The sequence below is a fragment of the Ranitomeya imitator genome, chromosome 4, assembly GCF_032444005.1.
Source record: "Ranitomeya imitator isolate aRanImi1 chromosome 4, aRanImi1.pri, whole genome shotgun sequence".
NCBI classification, from domain to species: Eukaryota; Metazoa; Chordata; class Amphibia; order Anura; family Dendrobatidae; genus Ranitomeya; species Ranitomeya imitator.
The window spans coordinates 600,269,056-600,296,899 of record NC_091285.1 but is presented as its reverse complement, the minus strand read 5'-3'; the positions used below and the strand labels follow the sequence as shown (position 1 = coordinate 600,296,899).

The 27,844-nt window shown below is 48.5% G+C and overlaps 2 protein-coding genes across 3 annotated transcripts in view; one reads left to right on the top strand and one right to left on the bottom strand.

The window, feature by feature from the left end:
- DUSP11 (dual specificity phosphatase 11) overlaps positions 1-9,349 on the bottom strand; it is a 37,374-nt gene extending 28,025 nt beyond the window's left edge. Inside the window, exons 1-3 of the mRNA XM_069766513.1 lie at positions 9,173-9,349; positions 1,628-1,703; positions 1,413-1,544 (exon numbers count right to left, since the gene is read on the bottom strand). Of these exons, the coding sequence (XP_069622614.1) occupies positions 1,413-1,544; positions 1,628-1,703; positions 9,173-9,285 (321 nt within the window). The 5' untranslated portion in view covers positions 9,286-9,349. The remainder of the gene's footprint in view (positions 1-1,412; positions 1,545-1,627; positions 1,704-9,172) is intronic.
- Positions 1-27,844, top strand: part of LOC138676852 (uncharacterized) — a 98,433-nt gene that overhangs the window by 54,631 nt on the left and 15,958 nt on the right. Inside the window, exon 1 of one of the 2 annotated variants that reach the window (XM_069766510.1) lies at positions 9,356-9,552. The exons of the other annotated variant lie outside the window; for it this stretch is intronic. The gene's annotated coding sequence lies outside the window, so the exon portion shown is untranslated. Of the gene's footprint in view, positions 1-9,355; positions 9,553-27,844 lie in introns of those variants that run through there. 2 annotated transcript variants of the gene reach the window in all.

The window sequence follows — 27,844 nt, the reverse complement described above, 5'->3', positions numbered from 1 at the left end:
AACTAAATCTCCGAGCATTCACAAATACTCGGAGACCACCCGAACAACGAGTACACTTGCTTATCACTAGTCCTCCTTTATAGCGTAATGTTCAATCCCAGCACACTCTTGATAGATGCTTGTGAAGACTTTATCACACAGGTTTGGATGCAGCGATAACACAATTTATAAATAAGGAATTGGTGCAGGGATAGAGAAAATGGTGAGGCGACAAGAACATGACGTTTCGACCCTCATAGGGTCTTATTCATATAGTCGCTGTTGGCAAAGTTCAATGAACGGTGTAAAGGATATCCTGCTTGCAAAAGGACACCTGGGTCCTGGGTAGGTCCAGGGCCTTTCAACCTACAATCCAAGGCACAGGTGCGCCGGACCTACCCATGACCCAGGTGTCCTTCTGCAAGCAGGATATCCTTTACACCGTTCATTGAACTTTGCCAACAGCAACTATATGAATAAGACCCTATGAGGGTCGAAACGTCATGTTCTTGTCGCCTCACCATCTTCTCTATCCCTGCACCAATTCCTTATTCATGAATTGTGTTATCGCTGCATCTACATCTGTATAATAAAGTCTTCACAAGCATCTATCAAGAGTGTGTGGTGATTGAACATTACGGGGATTGCCATCCCACTTCACCAGCACCTCGAATCTCAGCAAGGTCCAGCAACTACCCATCTAAGGTCCTCATTAATGGCCTATTGTTGGGATAGACCACTGAGATAAGAGTGATGGGGGCAAATCTTGGCACACCTGAAGATCTCCTGTTTGAGAAAGCCACATCCCTCGTACCGCAGCCTCGATTACATCGCCATGCTTTCTTCCTGCATACTGCCAGCTGCGGCATCACTGTGCCATTAAACGGAAAAATGGATAATGCCGCAATACTCCACACATCAGCTGCTTCTGAGGTTAATTGCAGACTACGATTGTGCACTTAGTGTAAAATGCATGTCGGAAGCCGCTGATAGTTTAGCAGGTAGGCATCTGCATAATTATCTGTACAGGATAGTTACTGACAAGCACACACACTCCTGGCGGCATTACATTTGCTTTGCAATGGCTCTCTACGGTGGATGAATGCCAATGCCACTGCCAGCCATAGAGTTGTTCCAAAAAATAATTCTAAGGGGCCAATTACAACAAGTAGAATTCTGGCAACAAAAAAAAAAACCTGCCAAAACAATTTGTCATGTCATCAAGTAGCGCGCCAGGTTGGGCAAGACCTGCTAGCTGAATAGCCCAATGTTATTATGGGGGAGGGAAACAAAATATCACAGAGACTTCCCGGTACATTATAACCAGGCACCAGATCTAGGGACGTATTTTCATGTACCATAAGCAGATATACAATGAAGCGTGTACATAGACGGACAATTCTGCACTCTGCCCTCGTCCATTAGTGATTTACCTGCGGGGAATAGTAGCGCTGGGTGCAGGTTAAATCCACGACCAATCCTAGTTCTTCATTTTGCTTCTTAACTTCCGTTATCAGATCTGAAGGAGAGAATCGCTGCCAAGGTGCAAGTTTGCCATCGTAAATCTAAAAAGGAGCAGCACAACAGTGTCAGCTATAGGCAGTAATGCCACAAGAGCGGCACATTGTCTTCCAGATACAAAGCTTACGTTCTTCAGAGGGACTTTAAAAGCAATAAAACGTGTTCCTGGGATGCGTTTTCCAACTGGAATGTAATCGATCCACCTGCAGAAGAGGAGAGGAAAGGGGTTTCAGAGACTTGGGTGAAGTTTAGAAAATCCCTTTAATAGCATTATATCACAGGTTGTCCAGGACTGTGGTGCTTAGAATAGGTCATCAATAACAGATTTGGGAGCACTCCCCATGACCAGTCATTACCAGGTCTTACGACCAGTATATGGAGCCAGAACAGCACAGCTCTGTACCCTCAGGTATTGCGGCTCAGCCGCTAACGGAGCAAATAGGAGCGGAGCCACACTACCCGGGAACGGCCATTACTGTACATGAAGTAGTGCTCTCCTGACTCCATATACTTCCAGTGGTTATAGGACCTGGTAATGACTGATGGGTGGGTGTGCCACGTGTCGGACCCCCACTGATCTGATACAGATGACTGTCCAATTTTTTCCTTAGTCTGTTCAAAGTAAAAAATTATAAAAAGGTATTTTTTTTCTCACAACGTCTCCTCATCCAGGAAAATCAGATCCCACTGATCAGTATAATATCAGACCCCACTGATCAGTATAATATCAGACCGATATTCTCAGATAAGATCATATGGTGGTGCGGCCCCAGCCTGAGGATAGGCCAGCAATTCAGTCAGTTTTGGAGCACCCTCTATCGTACCATACAGTACCGAGAAAAGGGAATTCTGCAGTTTGAGGTTTCGCTTTTTCAGGCTTCACTATCTAGTAAAAATTTAGAGGTAGGAATTTATTACTAAATGATATTAATATCAACACAAGTACAGTTAATACAATTTTTATTTTTTAACAATATAAAATATATCCCATTAAATAAAAAAGTTGTGCGGCCATATCTGGTGTTATAGACATGGTGGGACCCCGTAACCACGGGATTGGAAGTTATACAGTATTGATGAGGAGATCATAAAACCTGTGTAAGTGCAGAGTCCACAGTGTTCCCAGTAGGAGTGGACCCGGCCTCCAGGTGACAGTTCTCGCTGCTGTTTTCAACAATTCCTTGGAATGTACCAGGATTCCTCCTGACCTGACAGCTTCCCCACATCTTTACCTGTAATGTCATACCACCCCCGAGGTGCTGGTGGCGGGCAGGAAACAAAGGCCAACCCCGAGGTGCTGGTGGCAAGCAGGAAAATAATCCCACCCCCGAGGCGCTGGTGGCGGCCAGGAAACTAATGCCTCCCCCAAGGTGCTGGTGGCAAGCAGGAAAATAATCCCACCCCCGAGGTGCTGGTGGGGGGCAGGAAACTAATGCCTCCCCCGAGGTGCTGGTGGCGGCCAGGAAACTAATGCCACCCCCGAGGTGCTGGTGGGGGGAAGGAAACTAATGCCTCCCCCGAGGTGCTGGTGGGGGGCAGGAAACTACTGCCACCCCCGAGGTGCAGGTGGCGGGCAGGAAACTAATGCCTCCCCCGAGGTGCAGGTGGCGGGCAAGAAACTAATGCCTCCCCCGAGGTGCAGGTGGCGGGCAAGAAACTAATGCCTCCCCCGAGGTGCAGGTGGCGGGCAGGAAACTAATGCCTCCCCCGAGGTGCTGGTGGCGGGCAGGAAACTAATGCCTCCCCCGAGGTGCAGGTGGCGGGCAGGAAACTAATGCCACCCCCGAGGTGCAGGTGGCGGGCAGGAAACTAATGCCACCCCCGAGGTGCAGGTGGCGGCCAGGAAACTAATGCCTCCCCCGAGGTGCTGGTGGCGGCCAGGAAACTAATGCCACCCCCGAGGTGCTGGTGGCGGTCAGAAAACTAATGCCACCCCCGAGGTGCTGGTGGCGGCCAGGAAACTAATGCCTCCCCCGAGGTGCTGGTGGCGGGCAGGAAACTAATCCCTCCCCCGAGGTGCTGGTGGGGGGCAGGAAACTAATCCCACCCCCGAGGTGCTGGTGGGGGGCTGGGAACTAATGCCTCCCCCGAGGTGCTGGTGGCGGGCTGGGAACTAATGCCTCCCCCGAGGTGCTGGTGGCGGGCAGGAAACTAATGCCTCCCCCGAGGTGCTGGTGGCGGGCTGGGAACTAATGCCTCCCCCGAGGTGCTGGTGGCGGGCAGGAAACTAATGCCTCCCCCGAGGTGCTGGTGGCGGGCAGGAAACTAATGCCTCCCCCGAGGTGCTGGTGGCGGGCAGGAAACTAATGCCTCCCCCGAGGTGCTGGTGGGGGGCAGGAAACTAATGCCTCCCCCGAGGCGCTGGTGGCGGCCAGGAAACTAATGCCTCCCCCGAGGCGCTGGTAGCGGCCAGGAAACTAATGCCTCCCCCAAGGTGCTGGTGGCAAGCAGGAAAATAATCCCACCCCCGAGGTGCTGGTGGGGGGCAGGAAACTAATGCCTCCCCCGAGGTGCTGGTGGCGGCCAGGAAACTAATGCCACCCCCGAGGTGTTGGTGGGGGGCAGGAAACTAATGCCTCCCCCGAGGTGCTGGTGGGGGGGCAGGAAACTACTGCCACCCCCGAGGTGCTGGTGGCGGGCAGGAAACTAATGCCTCCCCCGAGGTGCAGGTGGCGGGCAGGAAACTAATGCCTCCCCCGAGGTGCTGGTGGCGGGCAGGAAACTAATGCCTCCCCCGAGGTGCAGGTGGCGGGCAAGAAACTAATGCCTCCCCCGAGGTGCAGGTGGCGGGCAGGAAACTAATGCCTCCCCCGAGGTGCTGGTGGCGGGCAGGAAACTAATGCCACCCCCGAGGTGCAGGTGGCGGGCAGGAAACTAATGCCACCCCCGAGGTGCAGGTGGCGGCCAGGAAACTAATGCCTCCCCCGAGGTGCTGGTGGCGGCCAGGAAACTAATGCCACCCCCGAGGTGCTGGTGGCGGCCAGAAAACTAATGCCACCCCCGAGGTGCTGGTGGCGGGCAGGAAACTAATGCCTCCCCCGAGGTGCTGGTGGCGGGCAGGAAACTAATCCCTCCCCCGAGGTGCTGGTGGGGGGCAGGAAACTAATCCCACCCCCGAGGTGCTGGTGGGGGGCTGGGAACTAATGCCTCCCCCGAGGTGCTGGTGGCGGGCTGGGAACTAATGCCTCCCCCGAGGTGCTGGTGGCGGGCAGGAAACTAATGCCTCCCCCGAGGTGCTGGTGGCGGGCTGGGAACTAATGCCTCCCCCGAGGTGCTGGTGGCGGGCAGGAAACTAATGCCTCTCCCGAGGTGCTGGTGGCGGGCAGGAAACTAATGCCTCCCCCGAGGTGCTGGTGGCGGGCAGGAAACTAATGCCTCCCCCGAGGTGCTGGTGGCGGGCAGGAAACTAATGCCTCCCCCGAGGTGCAGGTGGCGGGCAGGAAACTAATGCCACCCCCGAGGTGCAGGTGGCGGGCAGGAAACTAATGCCACCCCCGAGGTGCAGGTGGCGGCCAGGAAACTAATGCCTCCCCCGAGGTGCTGGTGGCGGCCAGGAAACTAATGCCACCCCCGAGGTGCTGGTGGCGGTCAGAAAACTAATGCCACCCCCGAGGTGCTGGTGGCGGCCAGGAAACTAATGCCTCCCCCGAGGTGCTGGTGGTGGGCAGGAAACTAATCCCTCCCCCGAGGTGCTGGTGGGGGGCAGGAAACTAATCCCACCCCCGAGGTGCTGGTGGGGGGCTGGGAACTAATGCCTCCCCCGAGGTGCTGGTGGCGGGCTGGGAACTAATGCCTCCCCCGAGGTGCTGGTGGCGGGCAGGAAACTAATGCCTCCCCCGAGGTGCTGGTGGCGGGCTGGGAACTAATGCCTCCCCCGAGGTGCTGGTGGCGGGCAGGAAACTAATGCCTCCCCCGAGGTGCTGGTGGCGGGCAGGAAACTAATGCCTCCCCCGAGGTGCTGGTGGCGGGCAGGAAACTAATGCCTCCCCCGAGGTGCTGGTGGGGGGCAGGAAACTAATGCCTCCCCCGAGGCGCTGGTGGCGGCCAGGAAACTAATGCCTCCCCCGAGGCGCTGGTAGCGGCCAGGAAACTAATGCCTCCCCCAAGGTGCTGGTGGCAAGCAGGAAAATAATCCCACCCCCGAGGTGCTGGTGGGGGGCAGGAAACTAATGCCTCCCCCGAGGTGCTGGTGGCGGCCAGGAAACTAATGCCACCCCCGAGGTGTTGGTGGGGGGCAGGAAACTAATGCCTCCCCCGAGGTGCTGGTGGGGGGGCAGGAAACTACTGCCACCCCCGAGGTGCTGGTGGCGGGCAGGAAACTAATGCCTCCCCCGAGGTGCAGGTGGCGGGCAGGAAACTAATGCCTCCCCCGAGGTGCTGGTGGCGGGCAGGAAACTAATGCCTCCCCCGAGGTGCAGGTGGCGGGCAAGAAACTAATGCCTCCCCCGAGGTGCAGGTGGCGGGCAGGAAACTAATGCCTCCCCCGAGGTGCTGGTGGCGGGCAGGAAACTAATGCCACCCCCGAGGTGCAGGTGGCGGGCAGGAAACTAATGCCACCCCCGAGGTGCAGGTGGCGGCCAGGAAACTAATGCCTCCCCCGAGGTGCTGGTGGCGGCCAGGAAACTAATGCCACCCCCGAGGTGCTGGTGGCGGCCAGAAAACTAATGCCACCCCCGAGGTGCTGGTGGCGGGCAGGAAACTAATGCCTCCCCCGAGGTGCTGGTGGCGGGCAGGAAACTAATCCCTCCCCCGAGGTGCTGGTGGGGGGCAGGAAACTAATCCCACCCCCGAGGTGCTGGTGGGGGGCTGGGAACTAATGCCTCCCCCGAGGTGCTGGTGGCGGGCTGGGAACTAATGCCTCCCCCGAGGTGCTGGTGGCGGGCAGGAAACTAATGCCTCCCCCGAGGTGCTGGTGGCGGGCTGGGAACTAATGCCTCCCCCGAGGTGCTGGTGGCGGGCAGGAAACTAATGCCTCTCCCGAGGTGCTGGTGGCGGGCAGGAAACTAATGCCTCCCCCGAGGTGCTGGTGGCGGGCAGGAAACTAATGCCTCCCCCGAGGTGCTGGTGGCGGGCAGGAAACTAATGCCTCCCCCGAGGTGCTGGTGGGGGGCAGGAAACTAATGCCTCCCCCGAGGTGCTGGTGGGGGGCAGGAAACTAATGCCTCCCCCGAGGTGCTGGTGGGGGGCAGGAAACTAATGCCTCCCCCGAGGTGCTGGTGGGGGGCAGGAAACTAATGCCTCCCCCGAGGTGCTGGTGGGGGGCAGGAAACTAATGCCACCCCCGAGGTGCTGGTGGGGGGCAGGAAACTAATGCCTCCCCCGAGGTGCTGGTGGGGGGCAGGAAACTAATGCCTCCCCTGAGGTGCTGGTGGGGGGCAGGAAACTAATGCCACCCCCGAGGTGCTGGTGGGGGGCAGGAAACTAATGCCTCCCCCGAGGTGCTGGTGGGGGGCAGGAAACTAATGCTTCCCCCGAGGTGCTGGTGGCGGGCAGGAAACTAATGCCTCCCCCGAGGTGCTGGTGGGGGGCAGGAAACTAATGCCTCCCCCGAGGTGCTGGTGGGGGGCAGGAAACTAATGCCTCCCCCGAGGTGCTGGTGGCGGGCAGGAAACTAATGCCTCCCCCGAGGTGCTGGTGGGGGGCAGGAAACTAATGCCTCCCCCGAGGTGCTGGTGGGGGGCAGGAAACTAATGCCTCCCCCGAGGTGCTGGTGGGGGGCAGGAAACTAATCCCACCCCCGAGGTGCTGGTGGGGGGCTGGGAACTAATGCTTCCCCCGAGGTGCTGGTGGGGGGCAGGAAACTAATCCCACCCCCGAGGTGCTGGTGGGGGGCTGGGAACTAATGCCTCCCCCGAGGTGCTGGTGGCGGGCTGGGAACTAATGCCTCCCCCGAGGTGCTGGTGGGGGGCAGGAAACTAATGCCTCCCCCGAGGTGCTGGTGGGGGGCAGGAAACTAATGCCTCCCCCGAGGTGCTGGTGGCGGGCTGGGAACTAATGCCTCCCCCGAGGTGCTGGTGGCGGCCAGAAAACTAATGCCTCCCCCGAGGTGCTGGTGGCGGGCTGGGAACTAATGCCTCCCCCGAGGTGCTGGTGGCGGGCTGGAAACTAATGCCTCCCCCGAGGTGCTGGTGGCGGGCAGGAAACTAATGCCTCCCCCGAGGTGCTGGTGGCGGGCAGGAAACTAATGCCTCCCCCGAGGTGCAGGTGGCGGGCTGGGAACTAATGCCTCCCCCGAGGTGCTGGTGGCGGGCAGGAAACTAATGCCTCCCCCGAGGCGCTGGTGGCAAGCAGGAAACTAATGCCACCCCCGAGGTGCTGGTGGGGGGCAGGAAACTAATGCCTCCCCCGAGGTGCTGGTGGCGGGCAGGAAACTAATGCCTCCCCCGAGGTACTGGTGGGGGGCAGGAAACTAATGCCTCCCCCGAGGTGCTGGTGGCGGGCAGGAAACTAATGCCTCCCCCGAGGTGCTGGTGGCGGGCTGGAAACTAATGCTTCCCCCGAGGTGCTGGTGGGGGGCAGGAAACTAATGCCTCCCCCGAGGCGCTGGTGGCGGGCAGGAAACTAATGCCTCCCCCGAGGTGCTGGTGGCAAGCAGGAAACTAATGCCTCCCCCGAGGTGCTGGTGGCGGGCTGGAAACTAATGCTTCCCCCGAGGTGCTGGTGGGGGGCAGGAAACTAATGCCTCCCCCGAGGTGCTGGTGGCGGCCAGGAAACTAATGCCTCCCCCGAGGTGCTGGTGGCGGGCAGGAAACTAATGCCTCCCCCGAGGTGCTGGTGGCGGGCAGGAAACTAATGCCTCCCCCGAGGTGCTGGTGGCGGGCAGGAAACTAATGCTTCCCCCGAGGTGCTGGTGGGGGGCAGGAAACTAATGCCTCCCCCGAGGTGCTGGTGGCGGGCTGGAAACTAATGCTTCCCCCGAGGTGCTGGTGGGGGGCAGGAAACTAATGCCTCCCCCGAGGCGCTGGTGGCGGGCAGGAAACTAATGCCTCCCCCGAGGTGCTGGTGGCAAGCAGGAAACTAATGCCTCCCCCGAGGTGCTGGTGGCGGGCTGGAAACTAATGCTTCCCCCGAGGTGCTGGTGGGGGGCAGGAAACTAATGCCTCCCCCGAGGTGCTGGTGGCGGCCAGGAAACTAATGCCTCCCCCGAGGTGCTGGTGGCGGGCAGGAAACTAATGCCTCCCCCGAGGTGCTGGTGGGGGGCAGGAAACTAATGCCTCCCCCGAGGTGCTGGTGGCGGGCAGGAAACTAATGCCTCCCCCGAGGTGCTGGTGGGGGGCAGGAAACTAATGCCTCCCCCGAGGTGCTGGTGGGGGGCAGGAAACTAATGCCTCCCCCGAGGTGCTGGTGGCGGGCAGGAAACTAATGCTTCCCCCGAGGTGCTGGTGGGGGGCAGGAAACTAATGCCTCCCCCGAGGCGCTGGTGGCGGGCTGGAAACTAATGCCTCCCCCGAGGTGCTGGTGGCGGGCTGGGACTATCACACATGGTGCCATCACCTCTCGGGCTTGGTTAGTTTTTCATACATGACCCACTTCCAAATGGGGCGAGGGCATAAAGAGGGGGCAGTCGTGGGCTCCTGGTGCCCTCAGTGTAATGCCCCTATGTACAGCCCTGCCTCCAGGGCCAGCATGTAGCCCATCACCTCCCCACACTGCGCCCCGGCTGTGCTCTCACCGCTCAGGTATGAAGTTCTTGCTCTTCATGGCGGCGGGCGGGAGGTGGATGTGACAGGAGACTGGGAACCGGAGAAACGAAACTCGGAACTTCAGCCTGGAGCACAGAGCCATCCGGGCCACGCCGCTCCAGAGGCCACGTCACAGCCGGCGCGCAGGGTGATGACGTCGTGTGCGCGCCGGCCGGGAGGCGCCATGTTTGATGAGGGCAGGACGGTGTTCTCCCTCTGGCGGGAATATCCGGCTGCTGTAGTCAGTCACTTCTCCATAAGGGGGCGCTATACACGTCTGATTGCATCGTCCTTCGTGACCCTTTTTTTCCTCATGGTGGGGAGGTGCACGTTCAGAGGGACCTCTAGTTTATATCCACCTGCAGGAGAGGTAAGATAAGAGGATGGGGGTTTTCAAAGATTTGGGGGAATTTTAGAAAATCCCTTTAGTCCCACTATTTAACCCCTTCACCCCTCTTCATGACCAGACCGCATTTTACAATTCTGACCAGTGCCACTTCATGAGGTAATAATTCTGGAACGCTTCACCGGATCGGAGATCGTTTTCTCATGACTTATTGTACTTCATGAAAGTGGTGAGTTTGGGGCGATATTTTTTGCATTTATCTGTAAAAATATTGGAATTTTGGTGAAAATGTCTCAATTTTCAAACTTTTAAAGGGAACCTGTCACCCCATTTTTTCAGATTGAGCTATAAATACTGTTAAATAGGGCCTGCGCTGTGCGTTACTATAGTGTATGTAGTGTACCCCGATTCCCCATGTATGCTGAGAAATACATTACCAAAGTCGCCGTTTTCGCCTGTCAATCAGGCTGGTCTGGTCAGGTGGGCGTGTTCACAGCGCTCTTTTCTTCCCCAGCTTTCCGTTGGTGGCGTAGTGGTGTGCGCATGTCCAAGGTCCGAATTCCCTGCGCCCACGTGAAGACACAGCGCGCGATCTGCGCTGTCATCCCTTTCATCGGTGGGGGTGGCCATCTTCCTGGGGCCGCGCGTGCGCAGATGGAGTGCTCTGCTGCACGGGGCTTCAGGAAAATGGCCGCGGGATGCCGCGCGTGCGCACAAGAGATCGCGGCGGCCATTTTCCCAAAGCCGAGATGCAAACTCTATACATACACTATAGTAACGCACAGCGCAGGCCCTATTTAACAGTATTTATAGCTCAATCTGAAAAAACGGGGTGACAGGTTCCCTTTAATTTGTACGCCCTTAAACCAGAGAGTCACGCCTCACAAACGATGTAATAGCTAACATTTCCCACTTGTCTACTTTACAGCAGCAACATTTGGAATTTTATTGTTAGGAAGTTGTAAGAGTTATAATTTTGCATCAATTTCTTATTTTTCCAGCAAAATTTACAAAACCATTGTTTTAGGGACCACCTCACATTTGAAGTCACTTTGAGGGGTCTATATGATAGAAAATACCCAATAGTGACCCCATTCTGAATACTGCACCCTCAAGCTGCTCAAAACCACATTCAAGAAGATTATGAACCCTTCAGGTGCTTCACAGGAATTAAATGGAATGTCACCCGAAAAAAAATCAAAACGTCATTTACCTGCAGCTATAGGGTAAGACTTCTTTCACACTTGCGTCGTCTGCTGTACGTCGTTGTGCAGTAAAATGACATGTCGACGTACGTTATGAAAATCGTGAAAAACGTGTGTGACGCATCCAGTGTAATGACGGATGCGTCGTTTGTGCTGTGAGAGAGAGAGAGACTTACTTTTTTCCGGATCTGAAAATCTTTCCGGGAAAAACGTGATACGTCGCTGGATTCCTGTGTGTGACGGTCAGCGACGGATCCTGCGTCCATAGGCTTCCATTATAGGCGACGACTGGCAGCGTCGCTGACCAAATTTCCGATGTGCAGAGAAAACGTTCCTCTGAACGTTTTCTCCGCACGACGGACCGTTATTTTCCGACGGATCCAGTGCACGACGGATGAAACGGATGGCCATTCATCACAATCCGTCGCTAATAAATGCAAATGCAAATGTTTTTGCAGGATCCTGCATTCGCAAAAAACGACGGATTGTGACGGAAGCTGAAAAATGCAAGTGTGAAAGAGGCCTAAGGCCGGTTTCACACGTCAGTGGCTCTGGTACGTGAGGTGACAGTTTCCTCACGTACCGGAGACACTTGACTCACGTAGACACATTAAAATCAATGTGTCTCTGCACATGTCAGCGTGTTTTCACGGACCGTGTGTCCGTTTGGAAAACACGGAGACATGTCAGTGTTCGTGGGAGCGCACGGATCATACGGATCACACGGACCCATTAAAGTCACATACCGCACACGGATGTTGTCCATGTGCAGTCAGTTTGCCGTGCAGGAGACAGCGCTACTGTAAGCGCTGTCCCCCCGCGTGTGGTGCTGAAGCCCCATTCATTTCTTCTCTCCAGCAGCGTTTGCTGGAAAGAAGGAATGAATCTTTTTTTTTTTTATTTATTTTTGCTTTTAAAATAAAGTTGCCGGTAATCGGCCCCCTCCCACCCCCTGTGCGCCCCCCGCTGGAATTAAAATACTTACCCAGCTCCCTCGGCGCTTACATCTTCTCAGCGTCGCTGCTTGTCCTGTATGAGCGGTCACATGGTGCCGCACATTACAGTAATGAATATGCGGCTCCACCTCCCATAATACAAGTCTATGAGAAAAAACGGATCCGGCGGCAACTTTTGCCGGATTGCTTTTTTTCAAAAGTCACCGGATTGTGCCTGATAGCAAAAAACTGATGTGTGAAAGCAGCCTTACAGCTACCGCTCACTGAACCAACGCCGATGCCGCCCCTGTGATTGAAACTTTACCCTCCCTGGAGAATAAAGTTCATTTTCTCCCCAGAGCGTTTAGTGAAGTAACATAGTAACATAGTTAGTAAGGCCGAAAAAAGACATTTGTCCATCCAGTTCAGCCTATATTCCATCATAATAAATACCCAGATCTACGTCCTTCTACAGAACCTAATAATTGTATGATACAATATTGTTCTGCTCCAGGAAGACATCCAGGCCTCTCTTGAACCCCTCGACTGAGTTCGCCATCACCACCTCCTCAGGCAAGCAATTCCAGATTCTCACTGCCCTAACAGTAAAGAATCCTCTTCTATGTTGGTGGAAAAACCTTCTCTCCTCCAGACGCAAAGAATGCCCCCTTGTGCCCGTCACCTTCCTTGGTATAAACAGATCCTCAGCGAGATATTTGTATTGTCCCCTTATATACTTATACATGGTTATTAGATCGCCCCTCAGTCGTCTTTTTTCTAGACTAAATAATCCTAATTTCGCTAATCTATCTGGGTATTGTAGTTCTCCCATCCCCTTTATTAATTTTGTTGCCCTCCTTTGTACTCTCTCTAGTTCCATTATATCCTTCCTGAGCACCGGTGCCCAAAACTGGACACAGTACTCCATGTGCGGTCTAACTAGGGATTTGTACAGAGGCAGTATAATGCTCTCATCATGTGTATCCAGACCTCTTTTAATGCACCCCATGATCCTGTTTGCCTTGGCAGCTGCTGCCTGGCACTGGCTGCTCCAGGTAAGTTTATCATTAACTAAGATCCCCAAGTCCTTCTCCCTGTCAGATTTACCCAGTGGTTTCCCGTTCAGTGTGTAATGGTGATATTGATTCCCTCTTCCCATGTGTATAACCTTACATTTATCATTGTTAAACCTCATCTGCCACCTTTCAGCCCAAGTTTCCAACTTATCCAGATCCATCTGTAGCAGAATACTATCTTCTCTTGTATTAACTGCTTTACATAGTTTTGTATCATCTGCAAATATCGATATTTTACTGTGTAAACCTTCTACCAGATCATTAATGAATATGTTGAAGAGAACAGGTCCCAATACTGACCCCTGCGGTACCCCACTGGTCACAGCGACCCAGTTAGAGACTATACCATTTATAACCACCCTCTGCTTTCTATCACTAAGCCAGTTACTAACCCATTTACACACATTTTCCCCCAGACCAAGCATTCTCATTTTGTGTACCAACCTCTTGTGCGGCACGGTATCAAACGCTTTGGAAAAATCGAGATATACCACGTCCAATGACTCACCGTGGTCCAGTCTATAGCTTACCTCTTCATAAAAACTGATTAGATTGGTTTGACAGGAGCGATTTCTCATAAACCTATGCTGATATGGAGTTAAACAGTTATTCTCATTGAGATAATCCAGAATAACATCCCTCAGAAACCCTTCAAATATTTTACCAACAATAGAGGTTAGACTTACTGGCCTATAATTTCCAGGTTCACTTTTAGAGCCCTTTTTGAATATTGGCACCACATTTGCTATGCGCCAGTCCTGCGGAACAGACCCTGTCGCTATAGAGTCACTAAAAATAAGAAATAATGGTTTATCTATTACATTACTTAGTTCTCTTAGTACTCGTGGGTGTATGCCATCCGGACCCGGAGATTTATCTATTTTAATCTTATTTAGCCGGTTTCGCACCTCTTCTTGGGTTAGATTGGTGACCCTTAATATAGGGTTTTCATTGTTTCTTGGGATTTCACCTAGCATTTCATTTTCCACCGTGAATACCGTGGAGAAGAAGGTGTTTAATATGTTAGCTTTTTCCTCGTCATCTACAACCATTCTTTCCTCACTATTTTTTAAGGGGCCTACATTTTCAGTTTTTATTCTTTTACTATTGATATAGTTGAAGAACAGTTTGGGATTAGTTTTACTCTCCTTAGCAATGTGCTTCTCTGTTTCCTTTTTGGCAGCTTTAATTAGTTTTTTAGATAAAGTATTTTTCTCCCTATAGTTTTTTAGAGCTTCAATGCTGCCATCCTGCTTTAGTAGTGCAAATGCTTTCTTTTTACTGTTAATTGCCTGTCTTACTTCTTTGTTTAGCCACATTGGGTTTTTCCTATTTCTAGTCCTTTTATTCCCACAAGGTATAAACCGCTTACACTGCCTATTTAGGATGTTCTTAAACATTTCCCATTTATTATCTGTATTCTCATTTCTGAGGATATTGTCCCAGTCTACCAGATTAAGGGCATCTCTAAGCTGTTCAAACTTTGCCTTCCTAAAGTTCAATGTTTTTGTGACTCCCTGACAAGTCCCCCTAGTGAAAGACAGGTGAAACTGTACAATATTGTGGTCGCTATTTCCTAGATGCCCGACCACCTGCAGATTTGTTATTCTGTCAGGTCTATTAGATAGTATTAGGTCTAAAAGTGCTGCTCCTCTGGTTGGATTCTGCACCAATTGTGAAAGATAATTTTTCTTGGTTATTAGCAGAAACCTGTTGCCTTTATGGGTTTCACAGGTTTCTGTTTCCCAGTTAATATCCGGGTAGTTAAAGTCCCCCATAACCAGGACCTCATTATGGGTTGCAGCTTCATCTATCTGCTTTAGAAGTAGACTTTCCATGCTTTCTGTTATATTTGGGGGTTTGTAACAGACCCCGATGAGAATTTTGTTACCATTTTTCCCTCCATGAATTTCAACCCATATGGACTCGACATCCTCATTCCCTTCGCTAATATCCTCCCTTAAAGTGGACTTTAGACAAGACTTTACATAGAGACAAACCCCTCCTCCTCTCCGATTTTTACGATCCTTTCTAAACAGACTGTAACCCTGTAAGTTAACTGCCCAGTCATAGCTTTCATCTAACCATGTCTCGGTTATTCCCACTATGTCAAAGTTACCTGTAGATATTTCTGCTTCTAGTTCTTCCATCTTGTTTGTCAGGCTTCTGGCGTTTGCGAGCATGCAGTTTAGAGGATTTTGTTTTGTTCCAATCTCCTCACTGTGGATTGTTTTAGAAATGTTCTTACCTCCCTTCTGAGTATGTTTTCCTGGGTCGTCTTTGTTCGAGTCTAATGTTTTTCTTCCCGTCCCCTCTTCTTCTAGTTTAACGCCCTCCTGATGAGTGTAGCGAGTCTTCTGGCGAATGTGTGTTTCCCAGGTTTGTTGAGGTGTAGTCCGTCTCTGGCGAGGAGTCCATCATACCAGTAATTCACACCGTGGTCCAGGAATCCAAATCCTTGTTGTCTGCACCATCGTCTTAGCCAGTTGTTTGCATCAAGGATCCTGTTCCATCTCCTGGTGCCATGCCCGTCTACTGGAAGGATAGAAGAAAAAACTACCTGTGCATCCAGTTCCTTTACTTTCTTCCCCAACTCTTCAAAGTCCTTGCAGATTGTCGGTAGGTCCTTCCTTGCCGTGTCATTGGTGCCAACATGTATCAGAAGAAATGGGTGGACGTCCTTGGAGCTGAAGAGCTTTGGTATCCTATCGGTCACATCCTTGATCATCGCACCTGGAAGGCAGCATACTTCTCTTGCAGTTATGTCCGGTCTGCAGATGGCTGCTTCGGTGCCTCTCAGTAGTGAGTCTCCCACCACCACCACTCTTCGTTGCTTCTTGGCTGTACTTTTTGCTGTCACTTGTTGCTGTGTGCCCTTTTCTTTTTTGCTTGCTGGTATTGCTTCATTCTTAGGTGTGCCATCTTCATCCTCTACAAAGATTTGATATCGGTTCTTCAGTTGTGTGGTTGGTGATTTCTCCATGGTCTTCTTGCTTCTTTTGGTCACATGCTTCCACTCATCTGCTTTTGGAGGTTCTCTGACACTTTTTGCACCTTCTGTGACCAGTAGAGCTGCTTCTGTTCTGTCTAGAAAGTCTTCATTCTCTTTGATGAGTTTCAAAGTTGCTATTCTTTCCTCCAGACCCCGCACCTTTTCTTCTAAAAGGGCCACTAGTCTACACTTCTGACAGGTGAAATTGGATTCTTCTTCTGGTCGATCTGTGAACATGTAGCACATGCTGCAGCTCACCATGTAGGTTGTCACATCTGCCATGTTGCTCCTAGATCCTGCTGACTTGCTGTGTGTTTTCCTTCTTGTGTAATCTACTCAGCCAAGCTCTCTTGCAATAATGTCCTACAGGCAAAAATTCGGCAAAAAAAAGGCACCTGGAATATGCAAATTAGCCTCCTGAAGCTTGAATCCCTGGTTTGGTGATGCTTTCGAAGCAGCTGGTCCCGGCTGTACCCAACGATCTTCTAGCTTAGGGAGACTTCGCTTCTCCCAGAAGGCACCTGGAATATGCAAATTAGCCTCCTGAAGCTTGAATCCCTGGTTTGGTGATGCTTTCGAAGCAGCTGGTCCCGGCTGTACCCAACGATCTTCTAGCTTAGGGAGACTTCGCTTCTCCCAGAAGGCACCTGGAATATGCAAATTAGCCTCCTGAAGCTTGAATCCCTGGAAGTGCAGGTGGCGGCCAGCATAAAAAGGGTATGTGCACACGTTGTGGATCCGCAGGGTTTTTTGTGGTGCAGAAACGCTGCAGATCCGCAAGTGATTTACAGTACAATGTAAATCAATGGTAAAAAAAAATACTGTGCTGACGGTGTGGAAAATTCCCTGCGGAAACGCTGCGGATTAAAAGAAGTAGCATGTCACTTTATGTCACTTCTTTTTTGCGGATCTGCAGCGTTTTTGTACCCATTCCATTATAGGAATCCGCAGGGGTAAAAAACGCATGAAATCCACACAAAATCCGCGGCAAATCTCCCCAAAATCCGCACAAAAACCGCAACAAGTCAGCACCTGCGTTTTCTGCCAAGAGATGCAGAATCTGCACCAGAAATTCCTAAGCCTAATCCGCAACGTGTGCACATAGCCTAACCGTGTTAACCTGCTGATTAACCCCATATCTGCAGATTTATAGCATTTTTTCTGGTCACAGGTTCCCTTTAAAGCAATGTGGAATGAAAAAATGAAAATTGTACTTTTTGCCACACAAATATTGATTCAGACCCAAATTTTTAATTTTCACAAGGGTAACAAAATAATAATAATAATAATTTTATTTCTATAGCCCCAAATATTCCGCAGCACTTGTACAGACAATAGGCATTACAGCATAATAATAAGCACATAGTTCAAAACAGATACCAAAAGGATTGAGGGCCCTGCTCGCAAGCTTACAATCTATAAGAAAGTGGACCATACAATTTGTTGTGTGATTTCTCCTGAGTACATCAATACCCAATATGTGGTGGAAAACTGCACGGCAGGGTTAAGAATGGAAGGAGAAACAACTGAATTCTGAAGCACAATTTTGGCTGAAATAGATTGCGGACACCATGTCGCATTTGAAGAGCCCCTGACATGCCAAAACAGCGTAAACCCCCACAAGTGACCCCGATTTTGGAAACTACACCTCTCGAGGAATTCATCTAGGGGTGCAGTGATCATTTTTAACCTTCAGGCCATTTACAGAATTCTATACCATTGTGCTGAGTAAATAGAAAATTACCATTTTACCACTAAAATGTTATTTTGGCCCCAAGTATTTAATTTTCAGAAGGGGTATTAGGAGAAAATGAGTGATACAATTTGTTGTACAATTTCTCCTGAGTACGTTGATATGCCATATGTAGGGGGAAATTAGTTTTTGAGGCACAGTGCAAAGCTCAGAAGGGAAGAAGCACCATATTGGAGTTCAGATTTTGCTGCATTGATTTGAGGGTGCCATGTCACTTTTGCTGAGCACCTAAGGTACCAGAACAGTGGAACACCCAATATGTGACCTCATTTTACAAGCTACAGCTCTCAATGAATTAATCTAGGAGTGCAGTGAGCATGTTGACACCACATGTGCCTCGCAGATTTTTATGCCATTGGGCGGTCAAGAAAGAAAAATTACATTTTTACCACTAAAATGTTGTTTTTGCCCAAAATTTTTAATTTTTATAAGGTATAATAGGAAAAATGGACCTCATAATTTGTTGATCAATTTCTCTTGGTTACTCCAATACCATACATGTAACCAGGAATGACACTTCAGGCACAGTGCAAAACTCAGAAGGCAAGGAGCGCCATACTGTAGTGCACATTTTACTGTTAGGTTTTGTGGATTTTGATGCGTTTCCACAGCCTTGTTGAAAGCGCGGAATTGCATAAAATCCGCAGTGTAGTGCATAAGCAAAGTTAGTCAATGGGAAATTGAGATTTGTTGTGCACATGCTGCGGAAAATAATGCGAGGATTTGCAGCGTTTTATTTTCCGCAGCATGTCAATTCTTTTTGTGGATCTGCAGCGTTTCTGCACCCATTGACTTCCATTGATCCAGTCAAAGCCGCAGCAAAACCCCAGGTTTAAAAAGATCTGTGGAGTTGTGTGCGAGAAACACTGCAGATCGGGAGGAGGAAGAAACTGGGTGGAGACTGTGTGTGGGCGGAGAAGATGTACGGGTGTCTGTGTATCCGTGTGTGTGCGGGGCTGTGTGTGTGTGTGTGTGTGTGTGTGTGTGTGCGGGGGTGTGTGTGTGTGTGTCTATATGTAGGCAGGCATTGTCCGATGGGACTACTATTCCCATCCGGCCATGCCTGCTACAGTGACAGGTAGCTGCTGATGGGACAGTTGTCCCATCATCCAGCTACTGTGTTCAAGTGTAAAAAACCCCCAAACATACACAGTATATACTCACCAATAACCTAGTCCCCGACGCCCTCGATCACATGTAAAAAAAAAAAAATAATAATAATAAACCAACAGTATACTCCCTGGTTCGATGTAATCCATTTAATAACGACTGTCCCACGACGATCTCCCGTGGAGAGCTGTCACATCGGCAGCAACGCCGTAAAGTGAGAGCATGAACTCTCAGTTATAACACTGCAGGAGCCATTATCTCCTGTCAGTGTGTCACTGAAGGAACATAGAGCAGTCACATCTCCTGATGTGACTGCTCTATAGAGGAGATCATCGTGGGACAGTCGTTATTAAATGGACTGCATTGCAACAGGGAGTATACTGTTGGTTTATTATTTTATTTTATTTTTACAGGTGATCATTGCATGGATTAGGAGAACAATAAAGAAGGTAAACTGTGTTTAGTGTTTTATTTAATTAAAATACTTTATTCTGGCTGTGTCTTTATTTAACATGTAACAACTATAGGATTAGTAATGGATAGGTATCTTATTGACACCTCTCCATTACTAAGGCAGCTGGTTGTCACCTTATAAAGGTGACATCAACCCCACAAATATTACCCCATATGCCACCGCTACAGGTCATTGGGAAGAGAGAGGCTAAGTGCCGGAATTGGCGCATCTTAGATATGCGCCATTTCTGGGACGGCTGTGAACTGGTGTTTGTAGCCGGGGGGATCCAATATCCATGGCCCCTTCCGAGGCTATGAATATCGGCCCGCAGCTGTCTGCATAGCCTTTTCTGGCTACTAATTATAGGGAAACCCCACTTCATTTTTTTGGAGGGGTCCCCCTTTTTTAATAGCCAGGAAAGGCTAAATATACAGCTGTGGGCTGATATTCGTAGCCTGGGAAGATCCATGGGTATTAACCCCTTCCCAGGGTGTAAACATTGGCCCACAGTCACTGGCTTTCCCTCTCTGGCGCAGAAATCTGCAAGGGAGCCCATGCCATTTTTTTTTTTAATTAACCCCTCTGTGACCTTAGACGTACTATCCCGTCGAGGTGCCCTGGGCTTATCTGACCCTGGACGGGATAGTACGTCATAGCCGATCGGCCGCGCTCACGGGGGGAGCGCGGCCGATCGCGGCCGGGTGTCAGCTGCTTATCGCAGCTGACATCCGGCACTATGTGCCAGGAGCGGTCACGGACCGCCCCCGGCACATTAACCCCTGGCACACCGCGATCAAAGATGATCGCGATGTGCCGGCGGTGCAGGGAAGCACCGCGCAGGGAGGGGGCTCCCTGCGGGCTTCCCTGAGCCCCCCGCAGCAACGCGATGTGATCGCGTTGCTGCGAGGGTCTCCTCACCTCCCTCCCTGCTCGAGCCCCGGATCCAAGATGGCCGCGGATCCGGGTCCTGCAGGGAGGGAGGTGGCTTCACAGAGCCTGCTTAGAGCAGGCACTGTGAAGGCTGCAGCGCTGCATGTCAGATCAGTGATCTGACAGAGTGCTGCGCAAACTGTCAGATCACTGATCTGTGATGTCCCCCCCTGGGACAAAGTAAAAAAGTAAAAAAAAATATTTTCCAAATGTGTAAAAAAAATTAAAAAAAATATTCCAAAATAATGAAAAAAAAAAAAAATATTATTCCCATAAATACATTTCTTCATCTAAATAAAAAAAAAAAAACAATAAAAGTACACATATTTAGTATCGCCGCGTCCGTAACGACCCGACCTATAAAACTGTCCCACTAGTTAACCCCTTCAGTAAACACCGTAAGAAAAAAAAAAAAAAAAACAGGCAAAAAACAACGCTTTATTATCATACCGCCGAACAAAAAGTGGAATAACACGCGATCAAAAGGACAGATATAAATAACCATGGTACCGCTGAAAGCGTCATATTGTCCCGCAAAAAAAGAGCCGCCATACAGCATCATCAGCAAAAAAATAAAAAAGTTATAGTCCTGAGAATAAAGCAATGCAAAAATAATTATTTTTTCTGTAAAATAGTTTTTATCGTATAAAAGCACCAAACCATAAAAAAATGATATAAATGAGGTATCGCTGTAATCGTACTGACCCGAAGAATAAAACTGATTTATCAATTTTACCAAACGCGGAACGGTATAAACGCCTCCCCCAATAGAAATTCATGAATAGCTGGCTTTTGGTCATTCTTCCTCACAAAAATCAGAATAAAAAGCGATAAAAAAATGTCACGTGCCCAAAAATGTTTTCAATAAAAACGTCAACTTGTCCCGCAAAAAACAAGACCTCACATGACTCTGTGGACCAAAATATGGAAAAATTATAGCTCTCAAAATGTGGTATTGCAAAAAATATTTTTTGCAATAAAAAGGGTCTTTCAGTGTGTGACGGCTGCCAATCATAAAAATCCGCTAAAAAACTCGCTATAAAAGTAAATCAAACCCCCCTTCATCACCCCCTTAGTTAGGGAAAAATAAAAAAAAATGTATTTATTTCCATTTTCCCATTAGGGCTAGGGCTAGGGTTAGGGCTAGGGTTAGGGTTGGGGCTACAGTTAGGGTTGGGGCTAAAGTTAGGGTTAGGGTTTAGATTACATTTACAGTTGGGAATAGGGTTGGGATTAGGGTTAGGGGTGTGTCAGGGTTAGAGGTGTGGTTAGGGTTACCGTTGGAATTAGGGTTAGGGGTGTGTTTAGATTAGGGTTTCAGTTATAATTTGGGGGTTTCCACTGTTTCGGCACATCAGGGGCTCTCCAAACACGACATGGCGTCCGATCTCAATTCCAGCCAATTCTGCGTTGAAAAAGTAAAACAGTGCTCCTTCCCTTCCGAGCTCTCCTGTGTGCCCAAACAGGGGTTTACCCCAACATATGGGGTATCAGCGTACTCAGGACAAATTGGACAACAACTTTTGTGGACCAATTTCTCCTGTTACCCTTGGGAAAATACAAAACTGGGGGCTAAAAAATAATTTTTGTGGGAAAACAAAAAGATTTTTTATTTTCACGGCTCTGCGTTATAAACTGTAGTGAAACACTTGGGGGTTCAAAGTTCTCACAACACATCTAGATAAGTTCATTGAGGGGTCTAGTTTCCAATATGGGGTCACTTGTGGGGGGTTTCTACTGTTTAGGTACATTAGGGGCTCTGCAAACGCAATGTGACGCCTGCAGACCAATCCATCTAAGTCTGCATTCCAAATGATGCTCCTTCCCTTCCGAGCCCTCCCATGCGCCCAAACGGTGGTTCCCCCCCACATATCGGGTATCAGCGTACTCAGGACAAATTGGACAACAACATTTAGGGTCCAATTTCTCCTGCTAACCTTGGAAAAATACAAAACTGGGGGCTAAAATATAATTTTTGTGGAAAAAAAAATAATTTTTATTTGCATGGCTCTGCGTTATAAACTGTAGTGAAATACTTGGGGGTTCAAAGCTCTCACAACACATCAAGATGAGTTCCTTAGGGGGTCTACTTTCCAAAATGGTGTCACTTGTGGGGGGTTTCTACTGTTTAGGTACATTAGGGGCTCTGCAAACGCAATGTGACGCCTGCAGACCATTCCATCTAAGTCTGCATTCCAAATGGCGCTCCTTCCCTTCCGAACCCTCCCATGCGCCCAAACGGTGGTTCCCCCCCACATATGGGGTATCAGCGTACTCAGGACAAATTGGACAACAACTTTTGGGGTCCAATTTCTCCTGTTACCCTAGGGAAAATACAAAACTGGGGGCTAAAAAATAATTTTTGTGGGAAAAAAATTTTGTTTTATTTTTATGGCTCTGCATTATAAACTTCTGTGAAGCACTTGGTGGGTCAAAGTGCTCACCACACCTCTAGATAAGTTCCTTAGGGGGTCTACTTTCCAAAATGGTGTCACTTGTGGGGGGTTTCAATGTTTAGGCACATCAGTGGCTCTCCAAACGCAACATGGCGTCCCATCTCAATTTCTGTCAATTTTGCATTGAAAAGTCAAACTGCGCTCCTTCCCTTCCGAGCTCTCCCATGCGCCCAAACAGTGGTTTACTGCCACATATGGGGTATCAGCGTACTCAGGACAAATTGGACAACAACTTTTGAGGTCCAATTTCTTCTCTTACCCTTGGAAAAATAAAAAATTGGGGGCAAAAATATAATTTTTGTGAAAAAATATGATTTTTTATTTTTACGGTTCTGCATTATAAACTTCTGTGAAGCACTTGGTGGGACAAAGTGCTCACCACACATCCAGATAAGTTCCTTAGGGGGTCTACTTTCCAAAATGGTGTCACTTGTGGGGGGTTTCAATGTTTAGGCACATCAGTGGCTCTCCAAACGCAACATGGCGTCCCATCTCAATTCCTGTCAATTTTGCATTGAAAAGTCAAATAGCGCTCCTTCCCTTCCGAGCTCTCCCATGCGCCCAAACAGTGGTTTACTGCCACATATGGGGTATCAGCGTACTCAGGACAAATTGGACAACAACTTTTTGGGTCCAATTTCTCCTGTTACCCTTGGTAAAATAAAACAAATTGGAGCTGAAGTAAATTTTTTGTGTAAAAAAGTTAAATGTTCATTTTTATTTAAACATTCCAAAAATTCCTATTAAACACCTGAAGGGTTAATAAACTTCTTGAATGTGGTTTTGAGCACCTTGAGGGGTGCAGTTTTTAGAATGGTGTCACACTTGGGCATTTTCTATCATATAGACCCCTCAAAATGACTTCAAATGAGACGTGGTCCCTAAAAAAAAATGGTGTTGTAAAAATGAGAAATTGCTGGTCAACTTTTAACCCTTATAACTCCCTAACAAAAAAAAAAATTGGTTCCAAAATTATGCTGATGTAAAGGAGACATGTGGGAAATGTTACTTATTAAGTATTTTGTGTGACATATCTCTGTGATTTAATTGCATAAAAATTCAAAGTTTGAAAATTGCGAAATTTTCGCCAAATTTCCGTTTTTTTCACAAATAAACGCAGGTACTATCAAAGAAATTTTACCACTATCATGAAGTACAATATGTCACGAGAAAACAATGTCAGAATCACCAGGATCCGTTGAAGCGTTTCGGAGTTATAACCTCATAAAGGGACAGTGGTCAGAATTGTAAAAATTGGCCTGGTCATTAACGTGCAAACCACCCTTGGGGGTAAAGGGGTTAAACATATTGCGTTTAAGGCCGAGGTCACACTTGTGAGAAACTCGCACGAGTTTCGCACCTCAATACCTGGCACTGCCGCCGCCACTTGGGACCGGATGGTGCTGCTGCTTGTACTTCTGTGCAGCTGAATGCTCTGGTCCCAGTGTCGGCGGCAGTGCCGGGTACTGAAGTGCGAGACTTGTGTGTATTTCTCGCAAGTGTGACCCCGTACCTAACGCAGATTTTGTGTGTGTGTGTGTGTGTGTATTTAACACTTTATGTACCATTTTATTATGTCTATTACTAAACATCAGGCTTGGTATTTTCTATCTATAGATCTATCTATCTAGCTGTGCGTGTAAACATTATTCTTTAACCCCTTCTGACATATGACGTACTATCCCGTCGAGGTGGGGTGGGCCCGTATGACCACCGACGGGATAGTACGTCATAGCGATCAGCCGCATTTCAGCTGACTATCGCAGCTGACATCCGGCACAATGTGCCAGGAGCAGTCACATTAACCCCCGGCACACCGCGATCAAACATGATCGCAGTGTGCCGGCGGTACAGGGAAGCATCGCGCAGGATGCAGGGGGGCTCCCTGCGTGCTTCCCTGAGACCCCCAGAGGTCTCTTATCTCTCCTCCCTGCAGCAGGCCCGGATCCAAAATGGCCGCGGCATCCGGGTCCTGCAGGGAGGGAGGTGGCTTACCAAGTGCCTGCTCAGAGCAGGCGCTTGGTAAGCCTACAGTGCTGTGAGTTAGATCGCTGATCTGACAGAGTGCTGTGCAAACTATCAGATCAGCGATCTCTGATGTCCCCACCTGGGACAAAGTAAAAAAGTAAAGAAAAAAATTTCCACATGTGTAAAAAAAAAAAAAAAAAAATTCCCATAAATACATTTCTTTATAAAAAAACAAACAAACAATAAAAGTACACATATTTAGTATCGCCGCGTCTGTAACGACCCAACCTATAAATCTGTCCCACTAGTTAACCCCTTCAGTAAACAGCGTAAGAAAAAAAAAGAGGCAAAAAACAACGCTTTATTATACAGCCAAACAAAAAGTGGAATAACACGCGATCAAAAAGACTGATATAAATAACCATGGTACCGCTGAAAGCGTCATCTTGTCCCGCAAAAAACGAGCCGCCAAACAGCATCATCAGCAAAAAAATTAAAAAGTTATAGTCCTGAGAATAAAGCGATGCCAAAATAATTATTTTTTCTATAAAATAGTTTTTATCGTATAAAAGCGCCAAAACATAAAAAAAGATATAAATGAGATATCGCTGTAATCGTACTGACCCGAAGAATAAAACTGCTTTATCCATTTTACCAAATACGGAACGGTATAAACGCCTCCCCCAAAAGAAATTCATGAATAGCTGGTTTTTGGTCATTCTGCCTCACAAAAATCGGAATAAAAAGCGATCAAAAACTGTCACGTGTCAGAAAATGTTACCAATAAAAACGTCAACTCGTCCCGCAAAAAACAAGACCTCACATGACTCTGTGGACCAAAATATGGAAAAATTATAGGTCTCAAAATGTGGAGACGCAAAAACTTTTTTGCTATAAAAAGCGTCTTTTAGTGTGTGACGGCTGCCAATCATAAAAATCCGCTATAAAAAATGCTATAAAAGTAAATCAAACCCCCCTTCATCCCCCCCCCTTAGTTAGGAAAAAATAATAAATTTAAAAAAAATGTATTTATTTCCATTTTCCCATCAGGGTTAGGGTTGGGGCTAAAGTTAGGGTTAGGGTTGGGGCTAAAGTTAGGGTTAGGGTTGGGGCTAAAGTTAGGGTTAGGTTTGGGGCTAAAGTTAGGGTTAGGTTTGGGGCTAAAGTTAGGGTTAGGGTTGGGGCTAAAGTTAGGGTTAAGGTTGGGGCTAAAGTTAGGGTTAGGGTTGGGGCTAAAGTTAGGGTTAGGTTTGGGGCTAAAGTTAGGGTTAGGGTTTGGGCTAAAGTTAGGGTTAGGGTTGGGGCTAAAGTTAGGGCTTGGATTACATTTACGGTTGGGATTAGGGTTTGGATTAGAGTTAGGGGTGTGTCAGTTAGGGGTGTGGTTAGGGTTACTGTTGGGATTAGGGTTAGGGGTATGTTTGGATTAGGGTTTCAGTTAGAATTGGGGGTTTTCACTGTTTAGGCACATCAGGGGCTCTCCAAACCTGACATGGCGTCCGATCTCAATTCCAGCCAATTCTGCGTTGAAAAAGTAAAACAGTGCTTCTTCCCTTCCGAGCTCTCCCGTGCGCCCAAACAGGGGTTTACCCCAACATATGGAGTATCAGCGTACTCGGGACAAATTGGACAACAACTTTTGGGGTCCAAGTTCTCTTGTTACCCTTGGGAAAATAAAAATTTGGGGGGGCTAAAAATCATTTTTGTGGAAAAAAAAAAGATTTTTTATTTTCACGGCTCTGTAAACTAGTGAAACACTTGGGGGTTCAAAGTTCTCACAACACATCTAGATAAGTCCCTTGGGAGGTCTAGTTTCCAATATGGGGTCACTTGTGGGGTGTTTCTACTGTTTGGGTACATCAGGGGCTCTGCAAATGCAACGTGACGCCTGCAGACCAATCCATCTAAGTCTGCATTCCAAATGGCGCTCCTTCTCTTCCGAGCTCTGCCATGCACCCAAACAGCAGTTCCCCCCCCACATATGGGGTATCAGCGTACTCAGGACAAATTGGACAACAACTTTTAGGGTCCAATTTATCCTGTTACCCTTATTAAAATACAAAACTGGGGGCTAAAAATTCATTTTTGTGAAAAAAAAAAAATTTTTTTATTTTCACGGCTCTGCATTATAAACTTCTGTGAAGCACTGGTTGGGTGAAAGTGCTCACCACACATCTAGATAAGTTTCTTAAGGGGTCTACTTTCCAAAATGGTGTCACTTGTGGGGGGTTTCAATGTTTAGGCACATCAGGGGCTCTCCAAACGCAACATGGCGTCCCATCTCAATTCCAGTCAATTTTGCATTGAAAAGTCAAATGGCGCTCCTTCCCTTCCGAGCTCTGCCATGCGCCCAAACAGTGGTTTACACCCACATATGGGTTATCAGCGTATTCAGGACAAATTGCGCAACAACTTTTGGGGTCCAATTTCTTTTCTTACCCTTGGGAAAATAAAAAATTGGGGGCGAAAAGATCATTTTTGTGAAAAAATATGATTTTTTATTTTACGGCTCTGCATTATAAACTTCTGTGAAGCACTTGGTGGGTCAAAGTGCTCACCACACATCTAGATAAGTTCCTTAGGGGGTCTACTTTCCAAAATGGTGTCACTTGTGGGGGGGTTTCAATATTTAGGCACATAACTGTCTCTCCAAACGCAATATGGCGTCCCATCTCAATTCCTGTCAATTTTGCATTGAAAAGTCAAATGGCGCTCCTTCCCTTCCGAGCTCTGCCATGCGCCCAGACAGTGGTTTACCCCCCACATATGGGGTATCGGCGTACTCAGGACAAATTGTACAACAACTTTTGGGGTCCATTTTCTCCTGTTACCCTTGGCTTGGTAAAATAAAACAAATTGGAGCTGAAGGAATTTTTTTGTGAAAAAAAGTTAAATGTTCATTTTTATTTAAACATTCCAAATATTCCTGTGAAACACCAGAAGGGTTAATAAACTTCTTGAGTGTGGTTTTGAGCACCTTGAGGGGTGTAGTTTTTAGAATGGTGTCACACTTGGTTATTTTCTATCATATAGACCCCTAAAAATGACTTCAAATGAGATGTGGTCCCTAAAAAAAAAATGGTGTTGTAAAAATGAGAAATTGCTGGTCAACTTATAACCCTTATAACTTCCTAACAAAAAAAAATTTTGGTTCCAAAATTGTGCTGATGTAAAGTAGACATGTGGGAAATGTTACTTATTAAGTATTTTGTATGACATATCTCTGTGATTTAATTGCATAAAAATTCAAAGTTGGAAAATTGCGAAATTTTCAAAATTTTCACCAAATTTCCATTTTTTTCACAAATAAACGCAGGTAATATCAAAGAAATTTTACCACTATCATGAAGTACAATATGTCACGAGAAAACAGTGTCAGAATCGCCAAGATCCATTGAAGCGTTCCAGAGTTATAACCTCATAAAGGGACAGTGGTC